The 26,256-nt window shown below is 44.7% G+C and overlaps 1 protein-coding gene across 1 annotated transcript; it reads left to right on the plus strand.

The window, feature by feature from the left end:
• Positions 1 to 1,154: 1,154 nt before the first annotated feature.
• On the plus strand, positions 1,155 to 24,769 carry PRDM1 (PR/SET domain 1). The gene is made up of 7 exons (XM_056125345.1): positions 1,155 to 1,466; positions 3,255 to 3,497; positions 9,803 to 9,922; positions 13,323 to 13,575; positions 19,160 to 20,268; positions 21,392 to 21,520; positions 21,815 to 24,769. Exons 1-7 carry the CDS (start codon positions 1,425 to 1,427, stop codon positions 22,385 to 22,387), a joined length of 2,469 nt encoding a protein of 822 aa, XP_055981320.1. The 5' UTR covers positions 1,155 to 1,424; the 3' UTR covers positions 22,388 to 24,769.
• Positions 24,770 to 26,256: the final 1,487 nt, after the last annotated feature.

A 26,256-nucleotide genomic window follows, 5' to 3' on the forward strand; every position in this document is an offset into this window, starting at 1 on the left:
TGTTTCTGTGATCTAAACAGTAATTGTAATGGGGTGCTGGCTATAAATGGACCCTTTGCATCATTGTTTCTCTGAATTAGAGGATTCCTTGCTGAAGGCACAAGACCATTGAAGGAAGTAAAGCATCTGGTTTGTTTTGTAATGAGAAGCAGGAATGCAAGGTCCACGCTCTTAATAATAAACAAACAGGACATTGTATGCCATCATCACAGGATGTCCTTCCTTCAACAGAGGACTGACTGGGGCTGGAGGAAAAGCCGGACAGGGCTCACAAAGAGCCCCACTAATTACTGCCTCTGTCTGCCTTCCACTTGCAGCCTTCGGTCTCCACGTTCTCTTTACACTTCACTCACACACTCCGCGGAAGTCTGGCTGAGGGCCGGGGGAAGGGGGTCGGCAAAGAAAATTTAATCTGTAGGATTACAATTTTTTCCTATTTCCCTATTTACCAAATAGTGGAGGGAGGGAAGTTAAGTTCTGCCAAACGTGAAGGTATTTTAGTTCGCAGGAGCAACGGAAGCTTTCAAGTTCGGGCGAGGGGAAAAACGCGCATTTCATAGGTTTGAGGACTAGACAGCCACCTCTAAAACGCACCAAAAAAAAGAAAAGATCATCCCCGAGGGGGTTGTACAGAGGAGGGGGAGTCACGGCACGCACGTTTTAGGTGCACTTTTTTAGGCTTCCCTTCCCGCCAGGAATGTGTGCGCCCCCCCCACCCCACCCCCCTCCTCATTTAAGCCGCCGCAGGAAGGAGGGCGGTCTGCAGTATTTAGAATACAATACTGTCCGGGTCCACGCCGAGGACTTTCAAGCGCCTTCAAAGGGAAATCAGGAGCTTCCAAGGCAAATGTTGAAATTCACAGGCTCGGAGAGGAAGCTCCCGGGCTGCTGCGGCTGCGGCGGCGGCGGCGGCGGCGGCGGCTGCTGCTGTTGCGGCTCCCCGGTGCGGGAGGGGGAGAGGAGGAGGAGGAGGAGGAGGAGAAGGAGGAGGAGGAAGAGGAGGAGGAGGAAGAGGAGGAGGGGTGGGGGGAAAGCCCTGGGCTGGAGCGCCGCCGCGCTCCCGCGAGTCCAGGTGTGGCCACGCCCCCACCTCGGGCAGCTGTAACAGGCGAATGGGAAATCCGAGGAGGGAGGGGAGGGGAAAGGAGCGCCTCTCGGGTTAATGCAGACTGAAAGTGCTGGGGCGCCGCGCGGCCCTCCAGTGTTGCGGAAAGGCGGCGCAGCGCGCAGCAGCACCTGTCCGCCGCCGGGAGCCGGGAGCGGGCGCGGGAGGGACGCGCGCGGCGGCGGTAGCAGCGGCAGCGGCAGCGGCAGCGGCGGCCGCCGGGGAAGCCGCGGGAGCCGCGGTGCGCGCCCGGACTCAGCCCGCGCGGGGACGCGGAGGGAAGGCGGACTGGGGGAGCGATGCGCTACACTGCTCTCCGATGTTGGATATTTGCTTGGAAAAACGTGTGGGTACGACCTCGGTAAGGAATTGCATCTTTCTTTCCTTTCCTTTTTTTTTTTTCTTTTTTGGAAATTCTGAAATTGATCAGAAAACTTTTTTTTTCTTTTTTTCCCATGTTGAGCTCCGAACCTCGCCAGAAACCAGAAAAGCGTCTGCTTCTAAGGCACTGTCAGACGTTTATAAGACTTTTATTTTTCTTCCCCCCCCCCCAGCTTCTCTTGATGAATCATTAACCCTTTCAGTTCTAGGCGTGATTTGACACAATTCATTATTGAAATTTCATTCCCTGGCTCCTGCCCACCACCACCTCCTCCTCTTCCCATCCCACGGTGGTGAGGGGGAAACGGATCGGGTTAGTTGACTTTTTTGATTTTTTTTTTTTTGCCCCGATGACGGGTTATTGATTTCTCTGGCATCGTGACTTGTATATTGTTGGAGGGAAAAAACAAGCAAGTTGGTTTTGAATCGTGACGGAAGGGGAAAGACAACTCCGCATCTAAGTTTTTTTTTTTAAAGAAGCGCGCCGGGAAGGATTATTTCTCAGATATTAGGGAAGAAATAAGAAATAGAAGGCTCAAAGCTTCCCTAAGGATTTTCATGATTATGTTTACATCTGCAAGAGGACGCCTTCCCTGGAAATGATGCCCGTGTTCCTACTTTTTATCAAACATGACTATCTGGGAAAACATTGCTCAAGCTGTTTACCCTTTTTTTTTTCTCTCTCTTTGGAAAGCACTTTTTCCAAACTGGGGCGCTGGGGTTGGAGTTGCGGGAATATCCTTATCAATATGCCAGTGGATGCATGCGGAGCCCGGCTTCCGGATCCCTCCTAAATTTGTCCTAACTTTAGTTACAGTAAACTGTAGCCCCTCAGTAACTTCTGGGAATTGGTACACTTTCAGATTTAAATGGAAAGTGCTATTTGTAGCTGAGGACTCCGAGACGAATTCTCTCCAGGGAATTCTATTGAACAACTTTATGTTTTGTTGTTTCTTTGGTTCCTTCCAATTTGGCACGAGATGCCCCCAAATCCAAAAAAAAAAAAAAAACCACCCCAACGGCTGGAGCTGTCGGCAGCCCCCACCCCATTTTTTTAATTTTCTTCCTCTTTTCCTGTGGTCCTAACAATTTCTGAAAGGCTGCGGCTCAGTGATGCCCCAGGATGCACCCTTTTTCATTATTGCGTGTGAGAGGATGAAAGAACTCCACAGTAGAGGGGGGGGGTGCGGGGGGGGGGGTGGGGGGGGAGTTGTTTTGAAAGTTGTTTTGCGTAGGGAGCTGGTGGGAAAGTTCAGTCTTCCCCATTTGGAAAAGGCAGGCTGGGTTCCGCTCCTGCACCACACGCGCTTTCCATTTTTAGCTTCATTCAGAGGCAGACAGAGCTCCTTCCTCTTCCTCTCCTTGTTTGTGACACTTTTCTGAGGCAGCTTTTCCACCAGGGCTGAGGGTCTGGCGGCCATGACCCCAGGCGCTCTGGGATCCAGGCTTCAGCGCCCACATTTTTCGACTGTGAGAGGTTAAAAAAAAAAAAACAGGGATTGATCAAAGGTGTGTTTCACCCCCCCCTTTTTTGTTTCTTACCCCCCCCCCCATGAGGTTGCCAGACTTTTTAATTATTTTTTTAAACCCGCATTTTAAATCCTTGCTTGTGGAAGACACTCTTTGTACGGCTTTTTGGCGCTTACTCAACAGGCCCAAGCATTCTGTCCGCATCTGCTTTGAAAGTCCTGGACTCCTGTGTTAGTCATCGGCTCTCTGGAGGGAGCACAGGACAATGGGGATTAAAGGCCTTTCCCTTCTCTTCCAGGCTGCCCCGAAGTGTAGTAGCTCCAGCGCTGTGAGGTTGCAAGCACTGGCCGAGGGGACCATGAAAATGGACATGGAGGACGCCGATATGACTCTGTGGACAGAGGCTGATTTTGAAGAGAAGTGTACGTACATCGTCAATGACCACCAGTGGGATTCTGGTGCCGATGGAAGCACCTCGGTTCAGGCCGAGGCATCTTTACCCAGGAACCTGCTTTTCAAATATGCCACGAACAGCCAAGAGGTAAGCCTCCCTGTGTATGGCGATTCTGGGGTGCCCCATCCCCTTCCTTGCATTGAGGCCTCAGATCTGGGAGACCCTGTTAGAAGCCACCAGTACTGGATCGCTTCATTCTGTTTTCCCTAGATTTCTGCTTCCCTCTCTCAGCCAGGCAGCCTCAGTACATCTCCGTCTCCCAAACTGGGCCACCAGGGCTCAGCTCTTCATTGGGGACAAGTTGACACATCTTGGAGCAGAATTGCTCAGGAACCTTGAGGAAGCCTCCGGCCACTGCTCACCCTGACCCTGGTCCCCTTCTTGTACAATAGCTTATGGAAGGGGGAGAAACTTTTTCTTGGAAAAAGTTTTTCCTGTTTCTTTTGTCTCCTTTTGGGCCGGAGGTGGCTTTACTCTTTTTTAACGAGCTGGCTTTATTAGCTGGGTTTCTAAAATTATTTTTCAAGACCTCAACGTGTTTATGAACTGCAGGCACGGTATAAAGCACACAGGGGTTCATGTAAAAGTGTCCTCTGTCCGATGACTTCAGCGCTAACCACTGTTTATCTGTGGCAGCTTCTTTGCTTGGGCCGGACTGGCAGGCCAATTCCTTTTGGGCCTCTGAAGTGGGTACACTCTTTGTTGTTTCAAAGGGGCTGAAAACCCAAACTTAAAATGAGCAAAGGAATCATGTTTACCCTTTTATAGAACTCTTAGAGCGCGGCGTGATGTTTAGCTGTGAAATAACTCGTAGAACCACCTCTTGTGTGGAGAAATCGGCCACTTCAGCTGCTCTGGCCAGTCCCTGCATGGAAGGAATGGCCCCTCCATAGACATTACCAGGAACCACAGGCCACTGTCAGTGCTGTGAATGCCTTCAGAAAGGGGTGAAAAGGAGATCATTAGCTGTAGAAATCCATAGCTTAATACAGGATTCATTACGGCCTTGTTAAATCACTTTCTTCCTTCCCTGAAGAAACAGCATTTGAAGGAGTCGGGAAGCCTCTTTGGGAAATACTTTGTCTCTTTCCTGTTTGTGTGTCTGAGTTCAGTGTTTTTGGTGAGGGGAAGACACAGCTGTCTAAAATTAAATCAGAACAACTCTGCTTTGAGTTTCATTAAAACGCCACCAGTGTGTGTGTGTGTGTGTGTGGTGTTTGTTTTCTCTGCTGAGAGAGTGGAGGCAGGTTTTATAAAAAGCAAAATTTAAATGGTAGTTGGACGTGAGCATTACCAAAAAATTAACCCTAGAGGTCAGCCTTAATTATACCTCTTCCTGAAAGTAACACTCTCCTGAATACAAAGTCTCTGAATATGTGTGGCCCATGGAAATCAATATAGGATTTGTTTGGGTATTTAAGGTTTAGTGGTGGCTTTAAAAGTACCCCCCCCACACACACACACACCACCACCCTTATATCAAATTCAGCCAAATATTAGTCTATGCCTAGGGGTCATTTGTTTGGTGACCATCCGGTTCATTTGGACTGAAATAAAGATCTCCCTTTGGTGGCTGTTCTTGGCCTCTGTCTTATCAACAATTCAGCTCTGTTAAAAGTTTTTCAGTTTTTACCATTCTATGGAAAGTCACAACTAAATCAGGTCCTGAGTGCCTTTAGATTAGGGAGTGCAAGGTTCAGAGACAGTCACTTACCCCTGGACAGGCGTTCACTCACTTCCTCAGCCAGTGCTACTTGATTGTGCTACAGTGGCCCCTCTTGGTGTCACTGTGGTTTTATTTATCGTCTTCACGTATTTCACACTGATCCTTTATTTAATGTGCATGGTGCTTTCCCTCCGAACCTCAAACTCCCTACTTCAATAGAGGCAGCGTCCCCAAAATATATGTAAATGCCTGTGTTCTGAAGAGAGGGTCTTTTCCAAACTATCTTGGGAGTTCAGATCAGGGTTTTCTTCCATATGTTTCCACATGTGATTTTTTTAGTTGAAATACTTGAAGAGAAATACAGTCTCAGTCCCTACACATAATAGAATCAGGAAACCCATGTAAATGACACTCTAGTGTCTTAAACTTACTCTAGAATCTGTCCCTCATTTTCTGTTTCTGCCTCCTTCCATTTATGAAATTTGGGAAAGGACAGCTCCCTTAGGGTAGAGAGAGTGCTGTGGTATAAAATCTGCAAACCAGTCCCAGGACAGAATTCTTTAGGATTGATGAAATGTTACATTTTCACTTCTCAGTTAGCCCTTTCAGTCCTGAGAGCCGTGGAAATAGTGGGGAAAAGCCTCTGTATACATGTAGGGTTTTTTTTTTCCCCAACTGATTTATCTTACCCTTGTGTAAGTTTTCTCATTTAAGTAGCAGAAGATGTTACATTTTGTACTGCTGTGCTGACATACTGGGGATTTTTTTAACAAGACCATTTTTTCGTTATGAATTTGTGCTATGTGTCAGCGCCTTTTTTTTTGGTTTAGAAACAAAACATACCAGCTATATTTCTGATCGTGACCCTCATTTTTAGATTGGGTTTAGAACTGTACTGCACTTTTAATGAGCCTGTTCTTACTTCCTATTTCCAGAACTCAAACCAAATATAGACATACTATTCAAAAATTTTTAAAGCATTTTTAACTGATGGGTTATTCTTTTAGGGGGGGATTTTCCCCTGGTCAAACAGAAATAATCTTCTCAGAGTACTTGAATGCAGATCAATTTAAACGTTTGTAGCCTAAAAACAGTGGCTTGTACGGAGATTGTTCATGTTCAAAGGCACTGTGGCCCTGGGGGTCTGACCTCCCAGAGTCATAGGGTGATAAACATCAGATGTATGATGGGGACTCCTCGGTGTCCATTTTGATTGAAGTCCATTATTAACTCAAGCCATCTACAACAAGTATCTCTCCCCAACATGCAATTCCCTCTTCTTCATACCGCCTTTTATTTAGGAGACAGTATACTGGGACATTACCATGTTTCCTTTAATATAAAGATAATTAAGGAGGAAACCGTCTAAAAACATCCCCATTCACTCCACCCCTTAAAACGGGTGGGGGGGGAATCATGAATTACAGGCTAAAAGACTCGATGTCCTTAGGAGTTCTAGTCATCTTAATGCAAATGTCCTTCCTTATATTCAAAATAGGACTTTAATTCAAAGTCGCTTTTTTTATGGGGTAGGATTCAGGGAGGGGGAGAGCCAGCTGGTACTTAAAATGACCTTCATGTCATTTGATGTGAGGATGTGCATGCCCCATTCAGACCTAAATGCTGCAGAAAATTCACCATTCTGAGCGTCCCTGATCCCTTGAAGGGGGAAATTGACCATAAAGAAGAAAAAGTGTCTGTTCTCCCAGACTTTCATTGAGGTCCCCACTCACTCCCCAATCCCCAAAGTTGTAAAGTTTTTATTTTTTAAAGTGGAAAATAAGTCCTGTTTTTAGCCCGGTGTCCCTGGACATCTGCATGTGTCCTGTAACCACTGACACTGATAACCGGAGTTCAGCTCAGCATCCAACGCTTGGTGTGGAAAAGTAGGACAGCAAGTCCAGGGCAGCGACCTCTTGGTGTGACACTTACAGGTGGCACACAACAGCCTGTCCCCCTGTCCTCCGTGGAAATTCTTTAGGACCCTGGTCAGTTCCAGTGAAGGTTCCTTCCTGAGCTAGGTGCACACATTGTTAGTGAGTTTTGTTCCCAGCGAGAGACTGAAGGCCAGCCTGCACCATACCCGATTTCTCTGAAGCACGGATTCGCTTCATGGATATAATGTGGCCTGGATCTTTCAGGGCTGGAGGGGAGAGCTCGGACTTGGTCTTCAACACTGCATTAAAAATACTCGGTTCTTACCTTTAAACACCTGGCTGAGCACCGCAATCTAACAGTTGCAGCTTTTAATGTCTTCTTGATACGAAGGTGTTTATTGTGTATTAGAAGGCAGAAGGACTGAAAATGGATATAAATTATGTAGGTGACGGGATTCCTTCCAACTCTAATTCTTAGGATTTTCTCTATCTATCCATCTGTGTATTTATTTATGTATACTCTGTAGCTCTGTGTATATGAAAGTCTTAAAATGTGAGGGTTCTGTTCCACTGGTAAGGATGGTCTAATATTGAGACTGATTTGTTTCAGGGATTTTCAGGGTTACCATAGACCTCTACTACCAAAGATTGTTTTCACTCACTCGCTTGTCTTTCCTGCTGTATACGTACCACTTACCGGTTAATAGACCAAGGGGTTTGGGCCCAGTCATGCCTTTCCCAAATTCCTTTGTAGGAACAAAATTCTACTGTGCTTCAAAAGCCCATAAGAGACTGCTGTATGTTTTCTCAGTGTAAGAGTAATAACTGAAAACCTAAAGGCCCATTGGTTAACAAAATGACAATTCTGGAGAAAAACTCTGACCTCCATGTAATGCTGCTTGTTGGTAATCAAGCTCTGACTCCCAAGACTGTCTGCAGGAGACTATAATTTAAGACAAAGTTGATGAACCAGTTGAGTGTCTTTCTTAAAATTACTGCTTTAAAGTGGATATGTTGAAAATATCAACTGCTAATTATTGGCTCACCAACAAATGACATTATTTGTTTTTCCTGCTTGTCATTTTAATATTATGGAATAATCACTCAAATATGAATTCCGAATGGTTTGCGTGTCATGGAAGTCAGTTCCATGAATTTCTTAAATTAATTAGGTTTAATAGTGTATCATAAACAATGAGCCTCTGAATAAGTAAGTATAATTAAGCTGTAGTGAATATTTTTATCTGAAGACTGTGCTGACAGAATCCTGTCCCCAGTAGCTATACTGCTAATAATGATCAATAATAATGAACTGCTACAGAAAGGGCAGATAGATGTAAATGAAGGCAGGGGAGAAGAAAAATGAAATAAACATCTGCTTTTCTCAGCTCTACCAGAAATTCATAAAAGACCCAAAATAACACTGGCTCACCAACTTGGTTTCAAGTTGCATTAGGTTTAGAAAAATTTTTTTTCTCTCTCTCTTTCCAGTTTGGATATAAATATGGCTAGAAAGAATACCCAATTTAAAAAATATTTATCGTTGATAAGAAATTACCTGAACTGTCACAACTACATAGATAAGCTTGTTCCATAGTGATTTAAACAAATTTAAATTTCCTTGAGATTTTATTAAGATATTTGTGGTGTGTGTGTGTGTGTGTGTGTGTGTGTGTGTGTGTGTGTGTGTGTGTCTATACTGATATGATATATTGATATATGGTATAACCAAAATCTCAAATTCTATCATGAACTGTTCTTGGTTTTTATTTTAGGGGCTACCATTTCAGATGCACACTTACACAGGAGTCACTAAGGATAATAGGCTAGTAGCTAAATAAAACAAATATTATATATACCTCCCCTCCGGTTCATTTCAGTAAGGTAACAATAAGTAATCTGTAGGCCATTTTGGACGTAAAGAAAATTAAAATGGGAAAGTGAGTAAATCAAAGCCAAAACAGAACTCTAACTGCAAATTGTATAAAAGATTATCTGCAGAGGAGTTCTTTTAAATAGTGATGAATTGCTTCCTGATTTGTGGTTGGTGATTTTTTTTTTGATCCCCATCCTCCACACCTTAGAGAAATTTACAATCAAGGAGGAACAGGCATAGTTAACATGTTTCTTTAGCAAGGCCCTACAAAGTCAAATGTGTGATACATCCGTCTGAGAAGGTCATTTCCTTAGATCTCAGAACCCACAGTTCCACTCTGTATAAATTCCATTTAAAAGAAGACGTGACCACAATCAAGTAGAAGATGGTGAAGAATGAAGTTTCTTGAAAATCTATTACTGAAAACCGGCAAGCTGGAAAGGAAAACAAACCAAAAAATAACTCATCTGAAATGAAAAACGTATATAATGTGTTTGGTTTCTGGTTCCTGGGGCCTTGTGGCACAACCAGAGAGCATTATTTTGGTTTTTGAGGTTAAAATTATTTTATTTCCTTCAAACACTATGTTTATGGTTTGAGGGAGAAGGAGAAATAGAAAGTGGGAATAGACTGAAGTAGTATAATCGTGACCATTTAATTCTGCAGTGTAAAACAGTTATTCTCTGTTCTCCTTGCATAAAAGGTAGTAAAAATATAGAATCCTCAGTTACTGCATAACAATCCTCTAGACTTTCTTTTGTGCTTAAAGTTGAGTGTTCTTGCTTTTGATCTGTAGCAGAGTTGAAAAGAAGAAACTTATTTTTTAAATTATGCAGACATAGGACCACCTGCTCTCCATATCATAATTTTGTCATTCTTGGTTGTATTACCACTTGACAATTCATTGAAATTAAAGTGGTTGGTTGATATTTTAGAATCAAACTAATTGTTTCTTATGTTTCACCCTCTTTAGGTTATTGGAGTAGTGAGTAAAGAATACATACCAAAAGGAACACGTTTTGGGCCTCTAATAGGAGAAATCTACACCAATGATACAGTTCCTAAGAACGCTAGCAGGAAATATTTTTGGCGGGTAAGTAAGGAAAATTTTCCAGACTCATTAAGAATAAGGGGGTGGCAGGGTTGGGGAGGAAAAGATTAGAATGACTGGATCATTTCCTTTTTAATCGGTATTGAACTCACCACCAGTAATTCGCACACAGGGAATTCTGAGCAAGTGTGATGAAACTGGCTTCGTGTTTGAGCCAGGAAGCATAGCCTATAGGTATTGGAGATAAAAACGTGGACTATATGGCAGTCAATTTTTGCAATTAATTGGAGCTTTTATTTGTTTTGCGAGGTCTTGGGGGGTAGTTTTTTTTTTTTTGGTTTGGGGGCTACCCCCAGCAATAATCAGGGCTTACTCCTGGATTTGCGCTCAGGAATTGCTCCTGGCAGTGCTCAGGGTCCTGTGGAATACTGGCAACCAGTTGTATTATCTGCTCAGCCATCTCTCAGCCCCCCCCCCCCCAAAGGAAACAGTTTGCTGCTTGCTTTAAGGGTAGCATTATTTGCATTTCTCCGCTAGGAAGTAGTGATGAGTCACCAAGTCTTAGATTTCACCTGTTCTTGATTTCTTGCTGAGTTAACTTTTAATTGAATGGAAGAGTACTCACAAATGAATTAATCAAAAGAAATGATAATTCTTAATTATGAAGGAAGGATGAGTAGAGGTTGGTATTGGTGGAATAGAGATGGAGAATAGAACTCATCCCAACCTAGTCCTGTTTTAAATGCATCTGCGACATAAAACTGACAGCATGTAGATTACTCCATGGCATAAGAAAAATGCTTACCATCATTCGAAAGGATAACAGCAAAAACTGCATTACGGTTACTTTGCCAGTACTTGCTCAGAACATGTCAGTCTTCTGGGTAACTGTATTTATAAAATATTTTCTAGTAGAGGCGAGATAGTTCAAGCGATATAACATGTGGAGCATGTCTGAAGCCTGAGTTCAGTTGTTCTTCCACCCCTACCCCAGTGCTGCTTCATCTCCCCCGCCACTTGGAAAATAAAAACCAAAGACTTATTTAGGAATTGCACCAAAGAAATGAGATTTTCACTATTTTCTAAGCTAAAGAGAGCAATGATTGTTTGCAAAGATTTGCATACTTAAAATTTTCATTTAAGAATTACTCATTCTTAATTTATATTTACGGCATGACTTATAATGGACGAAACGTGAGTGCATGCTTGCCTTTATTGCCAATAAAGTCTTAGAAGAGAAGGGAGTTTAACTCAAAGGTCTGAGTTAAAGCAGCCCCGCTAAAATTTCATTAACACGTGGTCATTTTTTTAAAAATTTTGTTTGGTGTCAAGAATCGAACCCAGAACCTCACACACAAGACAGGTGTCCCACTGCCAAGCCATCCTCCCAATCCCCCAGTGATTTTGTTTTTCTCGAAAGATAGGAAACCTAAGGATACTCATCCCTTCACAGTTCCAGTTTTTCCCATTCATTCAAGAGTCACTCTGGGTAACTGAATTACCTTCCTTGGGAGATCCTGGTAGAATCCAGATGCAAAGAATATTGTAGGAGATTCTACATCGCTTACAAAAAATAACATCCTGCTTTTTGCTGGCGGAAACACTAACATCTGTTGTGAAGAAAGAAAAAGTGTCATGCAGATTACACAGTTGGAGAAGAGAAGGGATGTGCGAGTTGAGAAACCAGTGACATTTCTTGTAACTGTACTTATGAGTCAGCACATTTTTAATCTTCGTGATAATAGATGGAAATGTCGTGAGGTGACAGAGAGCAGTGTTCGCGCGACGTAGGCATTATTTCATTGGCTTGTGGGGGTGTGTGTCTGGTGCCTGTGACTTCATGGCGTGGACATTTCTGTTTCTAAATGAGGCTAAAGTGAACTGTAGTCTGTGGAAAGCTGCCTGGAATCAACATATCCGTAGCTTTAGAAAGCAGTTTCCGCCCTCTGAACTGTGCAGTGAGCAGCGATGGCACCCCATGTTCCTGGAAGTTTGCACATCAGAGTAAACAAACTTGAAAACCCCTCTTGATAGCAGAATTCACCCAGCCTTGTTCCATTTTCTCTTAACAAAACACACCGCAAAAGCTCTCACAAGCTGCTTTGATGAAGCCACATGTATTTCCCCCTTCACAATTTACAGGAAGTTACTCTCAAAAGAAAGTGATTCTGGTGTTTACTGCCTATATTAAAGGGACAGAGTTCTTTTTCATCTCTGATAACGTTTGCGTGAACGATAGAAATGCATATTAGGCTGACATAGTCAGCTTGTGACTGAGAACCGGGCTGTAATAACTTGCTGTCCAGTTAGAGTGAAATACCTGCTACGAACCAGGCTGTGCAACTTTGAGGCTACCTGTCACAGATATTCAGGCATTGATTACAAATGGGTAAGGAAGTTTTTCAAGTCTGGAGTAAAGGTGGTGGTACTTGTTTAAATGTGAGTCTTTGGACAGATCCAGAGTTCGTAAGGTGTAGTCAGGATGTGTGTGTGTGTTTTAAGTTTTTCTCCTCTGCCTTTTATCTGAACTATGTGAGTGCAACGGCAACGGCTATTTATTACTGTGGACAAACTGAATTTTTTCATTGAGTTTTGCCTTTAGAGAATCATATCGCTTCTTCCTGGGCTCTTTCCCAAAACAAATGCTTACGACTCTGTGAGTGGCGTTTTTAGCCAAGCTCCTCGCAGATAAGAGGGTTCCCCCTCCCCTCCTTTGGCATAAAGGAAAAGAGCAAGGCTGGACATGTTTATCAAGAGGAAAAGTGACTTGTGGGTAGACGCAAATTCTGGCCTCTGTCCCTGCACTCACTGTTATGGCAGGTGAAGTTCACCTTTGTCCCACCCACTATTTCCACCAAAAGGCTGGGTTCCAAGTATTCATATGATCTAGTATGACTTTAGGACTTGGAGGGTTGGGGGTGGAGGATGTTTGCATAGTTCAAGCCTTGGGGCGGGGGTGTAGGAAATGGCAAGTACAGAGGCCATAGAAAAAAGTTGAGAGACACAGTTTGACGCATTTAGTTGGCTCAGTCTACTCCGTGACTCAAAGTATTCAAGTCAGCAGAATCAGAACTGAAGTTAACATGATCCATTTGCTGCTCTCGGGTGGTGTAGTCAGACTGAGGCAGCGCCTGATGTGAAATTCGGTGTTTGAGGCTGTGCTTCGATTGACCCCCACCCCCAAGGTGAAAAGACAATGAGCTTGAAATGGAAAGAGTAACTGACAATGTGGGCCTTAGCTGTTTCTTACCTGATTTCTGCTGATTCAAGTCTCCATCAGCTAAATGGTTCTTTCTGTTTCTAACTAGGTAATACGAGGGCCCCACATTCCAGAAGGTCTAGAATGTGGTGTATTTCTTCTTGCAGGTGCTGGGAAAGCTTTGCATTGCTTTGGGGCTGACTTTTTTTTTTTTCTAACACATCTGTCTTCTCTTTGGGCCAGATCTATTCCAGAGGGGAGCTCCACCACTTCATCGATGGCTTTAATGAGGAGAAAAGCAACTGGATGCGCTACGTGAATCCAGCACACTCTGCCCGGGAGCAAAACCTGGCTGCGTGTCAGAACGGGATGAACATCTACTTCTACACCATTAAGCCCATCCCTGCCAACCAGGAGCTTCTTGTGTGGTATTGTCGGGACTTTGCAGAAAGGCTTCACTATCCTTATCCCGGAGAGCTGACAATGATGAATCTCAGTAAGTGGATTAAAGAACAACAACAACAAAAAATGCCAGTAATGTCAGTTCTGCCCCTATGAGCTAATAACATGTTGTTTAATTATATGGCTTCATCTGTTGGGCCAAGTAGGTGGCTTAAACTAGGGACTAGGCAAAGGGGAGAGAAAAGTTAGTCCCTTTTCCTTATTTTGAAATTTAATCAGTTTTAAAAGTATTTTGGATGCCTTTGAGTAGATTTTTTAGAAAGGTGCAGGAAGACATATATATATGAATATATAAATATGTATGTATAGTCACATATATATTTTAGTTCTGATGTATTCAAAGAGGATGGAGAGAGTAGGATGAGAACTGTTCCTGACGTGCCAGGTATGCAAGGTAGCACCCCTGGCTTGTGGTAATATATTTGTACTTAAAAAGTGTTGGCCTATTTTGGTGCTGGGAGTTTGATCACGTTTTGATCTGCTGTGAACCATTGTTAAATTTATGTAGAAAAACATAGTTACGAATTTTCAAATATTCTAAAATAACTGTAAAGATAAAAGATATTTATCTTCCTTATGGTAAAACCCTATCTTATCTCCTCATCATTATTACCGTAATCTCTTGTCATTTTATCTTAACAAATTTTCAGTTCCTTACATTTATAAGCTTTTACTTTTTTTTTTTTTTTTTGGTTTATATTTTTAGTTTTGCTTTTTTGAGCTACACTCAGCCGCACTCAGAGCTGACTTCTGATTTTAAGCTCAGGGATCCTTCCTGGCAGGCTCAGGTGACCATAGGGGCTTCCAAGGATTAAACGGTTTTTAAAATTCCCCTTTTGGTTTAAAACTTTCTACATCCAGATGCTAATATGTGATAATTTTTTCTTTTGATATCATTTTAAACTTGAGTTGTGTGGGTCATCTGAATAATGCCCTGGTACCCACCCTTTACTCAGATTTACTAATCATTGACGGCCTAATCATTTGCTTTGTTTGAGGACTAAATGTAGGGCTTTTGTTGGTGGTGGTTGGTTTGTGGGCTGTGCCTGGTGATGCTCAGGGGTTACTCCTGGCTTTGTGTTCAAGAATTACTTCTGGCAGGGTTCGGGGGACTATATGAGATGCTGGGAATTGAACCTGGGTTAGACACATGCAAGGCAAGCATCCTACTGTTATACTATGTTCCAGCCCCACTAAATGTAGTTTTGATTCACATTTTGTCTTTGGAGATAATGTGGGGTAAAAGTCAACATAAACTTAAGTTAAATTTTTAACTTGAATTTTAGAGGCAGTTATCAAATCAGCTATGTATCCTTGTTTGGCAGACTCTAGCTCTGTGGTTAATTTGATGTTGCTCATTTCCCAGTGAGTCTATGAACTCAAGAGTATACTTGTGTTCTGAAATTTTGGGACAATAAAAGCTTTTAAGGAAAAGTAGTTTTGGTCCTTCAGGAAGAAATTTTGGACAGCTCAGAAACAAACTGAACTCCAACAAGAGCAGATGGGTACAAATGGTGACCAGAGGTGGTTTCTGTCTTCCTCTTCGGCAGTCCAAGAATCTCTTTCCTTTCACTTAGGTCAGATACCCTGGTGATTCAGTCCAATATTCCAGTCTGTGTTCATGGAGGCCCTTTGCTTAGGGCCTGGTGAAAAGGTTTCTGTTCCAGCAAGACATCCCACAAGAAGATTTGCTTGTTCTCCTAACTTGGTTGGCATAGCAAGTCACTTCCTCTAGGGGGGTTCTCTTATATTATTTAAACTTAATTAATTCATGGATTCAGAGAGAATCTTTGATATTAAAAACAAAGTGCAATAACCTTACTTGACCTGATCCACCTCGATGCCTTTACACCAGCCATACCAGAGCTTTTTTGTGTACTTTTGTCTCCTGCCAAAGAGAGGTTTCAAAGGCCTTGCATTCAGCAACTGTAATAGGATTTGAGTAGCATTTTACAGTCCAGTACTTGATTTTCCTGGTGTTTGTTGTTCAAAAGTGACTTTTATGCTTCTCGTGAAGTGATTTTTTTTGGTGGCCTCAAATATCCCTTTTTTCATTTTTCAAACTTTTAACTAAATGGGGACACAACATTTTCAGATGAGCCTTTCACTGACCAGTATTCAGAGTGAAGGCTGAGAGTTAATAATAACCAGTCGCGTTAAGCCAAGACGACTGCTGCTGATTGTGAAACGAGTTGTCTTAGGTGTGGTGGCTGATGATTGAGACTCCGATCAGGAAATTTTCCACTATTTCATCAGGCCTAATAGGTAGATGGTGTCTTCAAATGAGTCGAGTTGGGTTTCCGTGCTTCAAGCATAATAGAAGTTCTGTGTTGGAATCGCCAAGTGCGGGCTTCCGGTGGCAGTTGTGGCTTGAGAAGAGATACCAGGAATACTGAAATATAAATAAAAATAAGTAGACAGGACTCACAAATAGGCATCTTCATAAAACCGAAGGAGCGAGAGCTAGTCAGATTACCTCCAACCTACCCCTCTCCTGCTTCTTGCTCTCCCCCCGCCCTTTTTTTTGCCTGTATGTATCTTACTAACCCATCTAGAAAACAGTTGACCAAATTATAGACTTCTAAATGTTAATCTGCTTTCTCAGTTTCAGTTGAAAACAGACTTTGTTTTGCCTACTGCAGAACTTCTAGGTTCTTTCTTGTAGTCTTTGGGGGTTCTTATTATAGATCGAAAATGTGAGTCGGCATAATTAAGCCATTCAGAGCCTTCAGAAGCAGTTCACTCTTGAAATGACTCCGTCCGCCTACAGCCATTTAAGATTTAAGAACAAAAACAGATCTTGATTTTCTTTTTCATGTTAACTCAAATTGCTGCTGAGTGGGAGAGTTAGAAATGACACTGACTCCACTGATTACTCAGCTGCTGAAGGATGATTTTTTTGAGATGGACTTTCATAGGACTACATAATTTCCAGCTTAGAATATGGCCGGGGGAGGGGGGAAGGGAGGGAGCTAATGTTTCCCTGTGGATATTGTTTTTGGAGTAAGATAGGCATCTGTTTTTGTGAAGGCATACGCGAGAGCAAACATTGTGGATAGGTGGCATGCCAGGCACGGCTGTTCTACATAGAGAATATACAGTCTAGCTTTCTTGCTTGTGACTCCCATCATTAGCTTAGTTTCAGTTCAGCGATTGGATTATCAAGGTTCTGAATGTGAGCGCCTAACTGAGAGTAAGGCTCTGTGCTAGGAATGGAGTTGGTCGTTTTCCTGCAGACTTTGTTGAAAAGAACCAAAATAACCACTGGAGAAGTTATGAGACTTAGATCGTTTGCCACAGGAAAATGATAGAAAGTGGTGACAATGAAAATCCTGTGTTTTTGCTCGATGGGGGTGGCGTCTCTCTTGTTAATGATGTGCCGGGCTCTGTGCAAATCCTTCCAAATCATTTCTTTTTCGCCTCTATAAAATTCCTTCCTGTAGCTGTGAGATGCTCGGCCTATCAGCTTCCCAAGTGAGTTGTCTCTTCCTCAACCATTTCAGCTTTAAAAAACAAAAGTGACAATTTGAACTTCCTGCCTGCTGGGCCTCATTGAAAGACTGATATTGGCCTGATAAGGGGGTATTTATTTTGGTTTAGTGGCTTCAGAAATCCCTCTCCCTCCACAAGCTTTCCATCACTGCCCCCATCAGCGTCTTCCCTGATAGCAGTGGCCTGGCTGTGTTTATTCTGGGGCTGCCGGCTCACCCGGGAGTTACTGATAACAGCTCTCGCCAGAGATAACATTCTCCGAGGGGCTCGCTCATGGCATCAGATCCCTCAAGCCTGTCAGCCAAGAGAATGCATTTGAAGAGTTGAGAATCTGGAGTTCCATCCAGTGCATTTCTAGACCTATCAGCTAGCAAACCTAAAAAGCTGGGGTGCTTTCTCAGCTCATTCAATCGGGGAGGCTTTTTTCTTTTTTTCTGGGGTGCTTTCTCAGCTCATTCAATCTGGGAGGCTTTTTTCTTTCTTAAAGATGACAAATGACTATTAAGGGGGGGGGGGGCGGGACAGGCTCCAGCATCATCTGCCATACCTGTGCCCTTTGTATTGATGGTATGTGGCAAGCATAGCTGCCTTTCAGACCTGTATGCACCCTTGTAGCTCTAAAGCCGGGCACAAACTCTTCCTGCCTCTTAAACCATCTGCACGGACCAATGATGGCTGTTCTGGCCCCTTACTCCAAGAGCAGGTGTTGGGTGGGACCTGCATTCCTGCCCAGTCTTCCTCAGGCAGGCTGAGCCAGGAGATGGAGCCTTCTGGATTCCCGTGGTGCTTTCCTGAAGGGCATCCCTGGTTCAGTGTGTCGGAGGCATGAGGCTGACTAGCAGCGCAGAGCATCATCAGCTGCCTGCCCCACCCCCACCCCCAGCCTGCTGCCCTCCCGTGCAAGGCTTTCATCTCGGCTGCCTGTTTTCTTTGGTGCTCTAAGTAATTGAACTGGCTCTGGGAGTACCTGTTGTGGTTTGGCAGCCGGGCTGTCTCACACCCCTTGTGATTTCAGGGGAATGCAACAAGGAGCCTGGTTGGCCCTGGCAGGATGCCTGGGTGAACTCCCTGTGGTCAGCAAAATCAAGGGGCAGGGTGGCACCCACAGGGCTCACCTGTCCAGTGGGCCTCAGCCATTTGAACAAGGATTCAAACAGGAATTCGGTGAATGCAGGCAGAAATGGACGACTGCTTAGGATGGGAAATGAGAAAATAAGTCTTTTGTTTTTGTTTTATTTGGGGACTGCCCCTGGTGGGGGCTTAAGTTTCCTTCCTAGCAGTGCTCAGAGGACTGTATTGTGTGTCAGGGATGGAATCTAGGTAGGCTGCAGGTCCTTTACCTGCTGTTCTACTAACTCCAATACTTAGAAATGAGCCAGAATCTTTTACCTCTCATTCTCAGGGTGTGTTGATTTCCCTTAAGTAAACTGCTAACATCACAGTGGCTCTGGGTAGTCTGTGACACACCAGCCCAATATTTTTCTTCTTTTTATTTTCTTTTGGGGGGGGGCCACACACTGCAATGGTTAGGGGTTACTCCTGATAACTACACTCAGGAATTGCTCCTCAAGGTGCTTGGAGGATCATATGCATGGCAGGGATTGAACTCAGGTTGGCTATGTGCAAGTACATTACCCTTTGTGCTACCTTTCTGTCCCCATCTACCCTAGTATTTTTCTACCCTCTTTTTTTTTTTTAATCTTGGTCATGGGGTTGCAGGCCATGCCCAGCCATGCATGAGGGTGCTCTAAGCTCTCAGGTCAAAAGCTTCTTCTGGAGGTGCCCATGTGTGTGACACAAGGAGGTGAGCCCAGGCCTCCGATATGCAAAAGCATGTCCCCATCTTCTTGAACCATCTCTCTGGCTCTTCCATCCCTGTTAGGCAGTATCTCCTCACAAGAACAGCACTTTCTGGCATAAAGTGGAAATTAAATCATGCAGACACTGCTAGGTGAATGGGTGCTGGGGAGTGGACTGTGCCGGGTTTGGAGTGGCCTAGGACCATCATGTGTGACAATCTCGTTTGGTATCTCGGGTTTTCTCTACAAGAGAGAAGCACTGTGGCAGTTTCAGCGCCAGTTCTCTTTTTCTCTGAATGACCCCCTTCCCTTTTTTCCCCCCCTCAGCACAAAGTCAGAGCAATCCAAAGCTGCAGAGCATGGAGAAGAGCGACCTTTGCCCCAAGTCCATGCCCAAGAGAGAGTATAGCGTGAAAGAGATCCTCAAGCTGGACTCCCCTCCCTCCAAAGGCAAGGACCTGTACCGTTCCAACATTTCACCCCTCGCTCCGGAAAAGGACGCCGAGGACTTCAGGAAAAACGGGAGCCCTGAAATGCCCTACTACCCTCGGGTGGTTTACCCCGTCCGGGCCCCTCTCCCAGAAGACTTTCTGAAAGCATCTCTGGCCTATGGCATGGAGAGGCCCACCTACATCACCCACTCGCCCATCCCGTCCTCCACCACTCCCAGTCCCTCTGCCAGAAGCAGTCCCGACCAAAGCTTCAGAAGCTCCAGCCCCCACAGCAGCCCGGGGAACACCGTGTCGCCCCTGGCTCCAGGCCCTCATGAACCCCGGGACTCGTATACCTACTTGAACGGGCACTATGGCACTGAGGGCTTGAGCTCCTACCCCGGCTACCCACCTGCCCCTCACCTTCCCCCCACCTTCCTCCCCTCCTATAACCCTCACTACCCCAAGTTCCTGTTACCCCCCTACGGCATGAACTGCAACAGTCTCGGTTCTGTGGGCAACATCAACAGCCTCAACAACTTCGGCCTTTTCCCACGCCTATACCCCGTCTACGGCAACCTCCTTGGCGGAGGCAGCTTGCCTCACCCCATGCTCGCCCCGGCCGCTCTCCCCAACTCGCTACCTTCCGACGGGGCCCGGAGGTTGCTCCAGCCTGAACATCCTCGGGAGGTGATCGTGCCCGCACCCCACAGTGCCTTCTCCCTCACCGGGGCTGCTGCCGCCGCCAGCTTGAAGGACAAAGGGGGTAGCCCCACCAGTGGCTCCCCCACGGCAGGCACAGCCGCCACCTCCTCCGAACACGTGGTGCAACCCAAAGCTACCTCAGCAGCCCCCAGCAGCGACGAGGCCATGAATCTCATCAAGAACAAGAGGAACGTGACCGGCTACAAGACCCTGCCCTACCCGCTGAAGAAGCAGAATGGCAAGATCAAGTACGAATGCAACGTGTGCTCCAAGACCTTCGGGCAGCTCTCAAATCTGAAGGTAGGTCTTGAAAAGAGCTCAATGGAATGTTCCACTAGTGTCCATGACGGCCTGGGAGTCTTTCTTGTTTTGGGTTTTGAAGTCACACCCAATGGTGGCTTAGGGGAGTCACCCCTGGCCATGCCTGTGTTACTATGCAGTGCCAGGGGTTGAATCCTCCCACGGGTAAAGCACATATTCAGCCCCACTGAGCCATCTTGTCTGTCCAGCCGTACCTTGGCCTGTTTGGAGCTCAGTTGCTACTGTTGGCAATGGCTTCCCTGGGACCAGGATTCTGACTCAGTGGTAGAGGGCATATGACACATCTGGCCCACTAGAGCTAGTGGTTGGCTCCCAGGGGCAGGGGGAGCATGGGGTGTATGGGAGAACTGGTATCTCCGTGAATGAGACCCGGAGAGAAAGCATTCGCTGTGGGCTGAACTGCTTTTGTCAATTCCAACAAAAGTAGTGGACTTTGGACAAGTTTCTTCCCAGAGCAGCTGGGGCAAGCTCCTGGGTGACTTGAGAGCAAAAAAGAGTGGGGACAGGACTAGAAGCTCCATTTAAAGTCCCAGTTAACCTGGTACGTTTTGTTCATTTAGCACAAACAAAACCAAGCATCTGGAAAGGCCAGGGCTTTGTTCTGTGCAAGATTTCACCTTGATGTTTTCCATTTTTGGTTGTGGGGGAGGTAGAGGAAGGAACACCACTCTTGGCGGTGCTCAGGCTTCCTTTATTGCTAGCTCTGTGCTCAGGGATCACTTCTGGTGGTATTTAGGGGGGCTATCTGCAGTGCCAGGGTTGGAACTGGGGTCTGCAGCATGCAAGGCAAGTTCCTTAATCCCTGTCCTCTCTCCAGTCGCTCATCTTAATGCTCTCTACTTCCCCCATATTCTGCTTGGTTTGTTGTTATTTTTGTGGGCGGAGGTGCAGTGAGTACCCGTGTTCAGGGACTCTTTCAGTTTGGTGCTTTGGGGAGCTGCCTCCCCAAAAGTGCATGCAGAGCGTGCACTCAGCCCCCTGGGCCACTCTCTGACCCTTGATTCCTCTTTAAAGATGTCAGCATCTCCAGTAGCCAAGTCTTCTGAGCAGGAAGGTTGGTTGGCTAGTTATGGCTCAGCTAATGCGTGTGGCTTCTTCCCAGGTCCACCTCAGAGTGCACAGTGGAGAACGGCCTTTCAAGTGTCAGACCTGCAACAAGGGCTTCACTCAGCTGGCCCACCTGCAGAAACACTACCTGGTACACACAGGAGAGAAGCCACATGAATGCCAGGTGGGCAGGATTTTCGGGGTAGAACTTCAGGCCTTGGTATAGAAAACACTCGCTCGTGGCAGCCCGTTGTTCCTACTGGTCCCCACCCCAAGTGCTGACCGCCCTGTCGCTGCTTTTGAGCGGAAATCCTGACGCTGCAGCGGGTGGGGAAGAGATCGGGGAGATAAATACCAGCTTGTGGGCCCAGGTCGACCAGTTGGCTTGATGCCATCCCAAAGGTGTGGGGTGTCACGTGGGAGGTCAGCCCCGGCGCCTCCCGTGGGCCTCCCCGTCACCTCCCCTCTCATCCCGCAGGTTTGCCACAAGCGCTTCAGCAGCACCAGCAATCTCAAGACCCACCTGCGCCTGCACTCAGGCGAGAAGCCGTACCAGTGCAAGGTGTGCCCTGCCAAGTTCACTCAGTTCGTGCACCTGAAACTCCACAAGCGCCTGCATACCCGGGAGCGGCCCCATAAGTGTGTGCACTGCCACAAGAGCTACATCCATCTCTGCAGCCTCAAGGTCCACCTGAAAGGGAACTGTCCCGCAGCCCCCGCCCCGGCACTGACGCTGGAGGACCTGAGCCGCATCAACGAGGAGATTGAGAAGTTTGACATCAGCGACAACGCGGACCGGCTCGAGGACGTGGAGGACAACGTGGACGTGACCTCCGTGGTGGAGAAAGAAATCCTGGCCGTGGTCCGGAAGGAGAAGGAAGAAACGGGCCTGAAAGCATCTTTGCAAAGAAACCTGGGACCCGGACTCCTATCAGGGTGCAGCCTCTATGAGTCCTCGGACCCGTCCCTCATCAAGTTGCCTCACAGCAACCCGCTACCTCTGCTACCTGTAAAGGTCAAACAAGAAACAGTCGAACCGATGGATCCTTAAGATTTTCAGAAGACTCAAAGTGTTGTGTTGTGTTTCTTAACTTATGACTGGGCGAGCCAGGGCACATGTGGCTTGTACGTAATTCCAGTTTCACAAAGCTCTCCCGCCGTAGATGGCCTCCCCAAACCTCGCTGGAATTAAAGAAGGAACTCCAAAGTTACTGAAATCTCAGGGCATAAACGAGGCAGACAATATATATACGTATTTTATATATATATATACATATATATACTTATTTACACCCCATCTATATATTTGAACCTGTGTATTTTGAACATTTTGTGTGGATATGTTTGCATAGCCTTCCCATTAGTAAGACTATTTCCTAGCCATAATTATTTTTTCAATGATAATCCTTCATAATTTATTATACAATTTATCATTCAAAAAGCAATAATTAAAAAGAGTTTACAATGACTGGAAAAATTGTTTCTAATTTGAGTATATAAATGTTATATTTTTTTTTTGTCTTGTGGCCATTCTTTGTAGATAATTTCTGCACATCTGTTTCCGTATCTACAATGTTGGTAAGATTTAGTAGGCAGAGACAATTAGTTCATTTGACCTCCCTCTATAATAATGGTTTGGTGTCGCCACGGTCAGACAATCGATGTGTTCATCTTGGAGTCATATCATTTGAAGAGCATTGTGTAGTAACTTGGGGGTATGTGTGCAGAATTACCCAATAATAACTTCTGTAGGAAAATCAAGGGAATCGCAAATATCCTTGTAGATAGTTCAGTTCCCAGCCGCAGTTTACCAGAAAGACAGAAAGCCTTGCCAATCTGTGTCTCTCCAAAAATACAGGGTCACCTCCCCCCACCCCAAAGTCCTGTGACTTTTGCATCCCAATGTATTATCTGAAAATGTGAAGAAGAAATGCCATGTTTGAAGTCACTCGAAATGCATCCCTCAGCATGAGTGGCTCTGTATATGAGGTTTGGGGGCTTGAGTCCACATGTTGTTTCTTGTTGTTGATTTTTGTTGTTGTTTTGTCCAAATTGCACAAAAATGGTGCTCTGCCAGGAAGGATTTGAGGTCGATGAGGCTCAGGCCACTCTTCAGCAACAAATAAGTGAAAAAACGGGTATTCTCGTTGTCTTTGGGTAAAAGCGGGTAACGAACATTCCTATCCCCAACACATCAATGGTGTTTTTTTTTTTCTGTAAAACTCCGGTTTTCCTCAGTATTTGTATTTTTACATTTTGTGGTTAATTTAATGGAAGATGAAAGGGCATTGCAAAGTTGTTCAACAACAATTACCTCATTGAGTGTGTCCAGTTTTGCAGGTATTGGTGTCTTATAGAATGATTTGCTACCCTCGAGGAGAAACCATGTGTACTCCAAAAAGGTAGAATGTGCCATTCTATCTTCTACTCTGCTAAGCCCAAAGATTATGTGTTGGCATTCAAGGTGTAGCAAAAGAGTGATGTATATTTATAAATCTATTTATACCACTATACCACGTGTATATATAATATATTTATAACCACTTAAATTGTGAGCCAAACCATGTAAAGGAACCTACTTTTCCTAAGGCAAGAAAATAAAAACTCACCCTTTCTGAAACTTTGCTCAATACTTCCTGACCTCACGCTGACACAGGTGCATGTGGGCATCTCCTGCCTGTTGTAAGACCCCACAACCTTAGTGCCGAGGGTGGGGACGTAATGACCAGGGAAAAAGAGTCCATCATTTTCCACGGTTAAGAACCATGGCTTTATTTTTGTTGGGTCACGTAATTAACGTGGTCACACCAAATCACAAAAAACTTACATTACTACTTTCTTCTCACCATTAACTCCTCTCTTCCTTTTTCTCCTTCCTAAATAACTGATGTATCACTAATCAAGGTGGTTCATAGAGTCAGCATTGTGTCATGGCAACTAATGTCATCTTGCAGAAAACAACTGCAGGATAATCCAGGGAAACCTCAGAGCCTTACTAATGTGTTCCTGTAAGTGGTAAAAACTATTTGTTTTGAGCCTCAGTGTTCAACAAATAATCCTTAATTGCAACAAACCAAAGCCATCTCATTGACATGGACACCGAGTACTTTGCATTCCAAACTACTTGTTGGTTCTTTTCTCCTGCTCTGTTTTCTTAAAGTTGCAGGTGTTTAGCGATGTCTACCTGTACAGTGGCTTTAGACTCCTTGCTTCTCTTTACCTGTGACCCTTCCCATCTAGGCCTCTTACATGTGAATGTTGAGCCCACAATCAGCAGTGGTTTTATATTTTCTTCCCTCTCCTCAAAGTTAAAACTGACCAAAGTTATTGGCTTTTTACTTTGCTAGAACAACAAACTATCTTATGTTTACGTACTGGTTTACATTGTTATTTATGTGCAAATTGTCAAAATGTAAATTAAATATAAATGTTCATGCTTTACCAATGCTTGTTTTGGGTCTTGTGTGAAGGCCAGTGAACAACATCATAGGGGAAAGGGCGGGGGTTCCCAACAAATCCTGGACGGGATCTGATTATGTCTCCCCTGGCCCTTGAGCAGGGGTGATTCCATGATCTCCTACTCCCACCTCCATTAGGGATAATACATGTGAGTGATTTCACTACCTTCGTCTGTGGTCTCACCTATCAACAGTGTAAAGTTTCTCTTTAATTACGAGCTAGAAAGTGTCCTCTCAATCGATGGGAGATTAGCTTGCTTGCCTCTGTGACTCTGATTTGGGTGTGGGGTGGTGAAAAGGTAAGGAAGATCAATTCAGTCCAGAAGTGCCTTTTACGGGTGTGTGTGTGTGTGTGTGTGTGTGTGTGCGCGCGCGCGCGCGCGCGCGCTCTGCCCATTAGGAACATTTTTGCTAGCCCCAAGGACATCACAAGGAATGCAGACATGAGTTTCTATATAGCCTTTCTTTCCTACATCACATCTGGGAAAAAAGATACCACTTGCACATTTAAAATTAATTTTTCAGGAACTGAAAAGGTTATAGTGGATAGAGTGCTTGCCTTGCACACCACCAACATAGGTTTGATCCCCTTCACCATATACAGGCCCTGAGCACTGCCAGGAGTGATCCCTGAGCACAGAGCCAGTAATAAGCCCTGAGTACTGCCAGGTGGAGCCCAAATCCCACCCCATTCCCCTAAAGAAATGATATAATCAAAACTTTAATTTTTAATACTATGTTATTTGTATCTGGGCATTATCAATACCAAAGTGGGCTTGGGTCAGAAAGTCCTGAGCAAGGCTTAGGAGATGAGAGGATGTCTACTGGTTTGTGCACTGATGCTCCAAAAACAAACCCATCTTCGTGCACAAATGAAAAATCAAGTATATATGAGATGTGAGTAGGAAATGCTTCCTCAAAAATGCTAGAGGCCTAATAAAAAAAGAGAAGCCCATTGCGTTGATTCTCATGCTTGCCATATCACCCAAGACAAAGTTAATCATGCCACGCCAGTGGCATATTAAGAAGAGAATGTTCCTTCTTACGTTTGGACACTCAAAACTCATTTTTAAAAATTGCTTCTTCTTTATATTCACTTAAACATCTGTGCCAAGAATTTGAAATGCTGCCAACATGTAACTGTGGAGTTAAGAAAACCAGAACACTGTTGTCATAAACGTGCCAAAGAGTGCTGGTTGCACCACTAAATTCTACAGAACCACTGTGGTAATAATTTTGCAAAACAGCCCAGTAAGATCCAGAGTGTAGCACTTACGACCATAAATCATATTTTTTTCCTTGGCAAAGCACATCTTTTCTTTTTCTTCTTGAAATGCATATATCTTGGGAACACTTGTGGATTTACCGGTTTAATGAAACATTACATGAAAAGATAATATTCACTGGGAGCTCCAGTCCACTCACCCTACAGCCATAATATTGGATAGAGGCTTCATGCAGC

This window comes from Sorex fumeus, unplaced genomic scaffold, assembly GCF_029834395.1.
Source record: "Sorex fumeus unplaced genomic scaffold, SorFum_2.1 ptg000054l, whole genome shotgun sequence".
In the NCBI taxonomy this organism is placed as follows: Eukaryota; Metazoa; Chordata; class Mammalia; order Eulipotyphla; family Soricidae; genus Sorex; species Sorex fumeus.

Excerpts from the sequence above, each read along its gene's own strand:
- PRDM1 (XM_056125345.1), top strand. The coding sequence starts at position 1,425 with ATGTTGGATATTTGCTTGGAAAAACGTGTGGGTACGACCTCG. Across the intron at positions 20,269-21,391 it reads GGCAGCTCTCAAATCTGAAG|GTCCACCTCAGAGTGCACAG; the intron begins GTAGGTCTTGAA and ends GCTTCTTCCCAG. Across the intron at positions 21,521-21,814 it reads AGAAGCCACATGAATGCCAG|GTTTGCCACAAGCGCTTCAG; the intron begins GTGGGCAGGATT and ends CTCATCCCGCAG.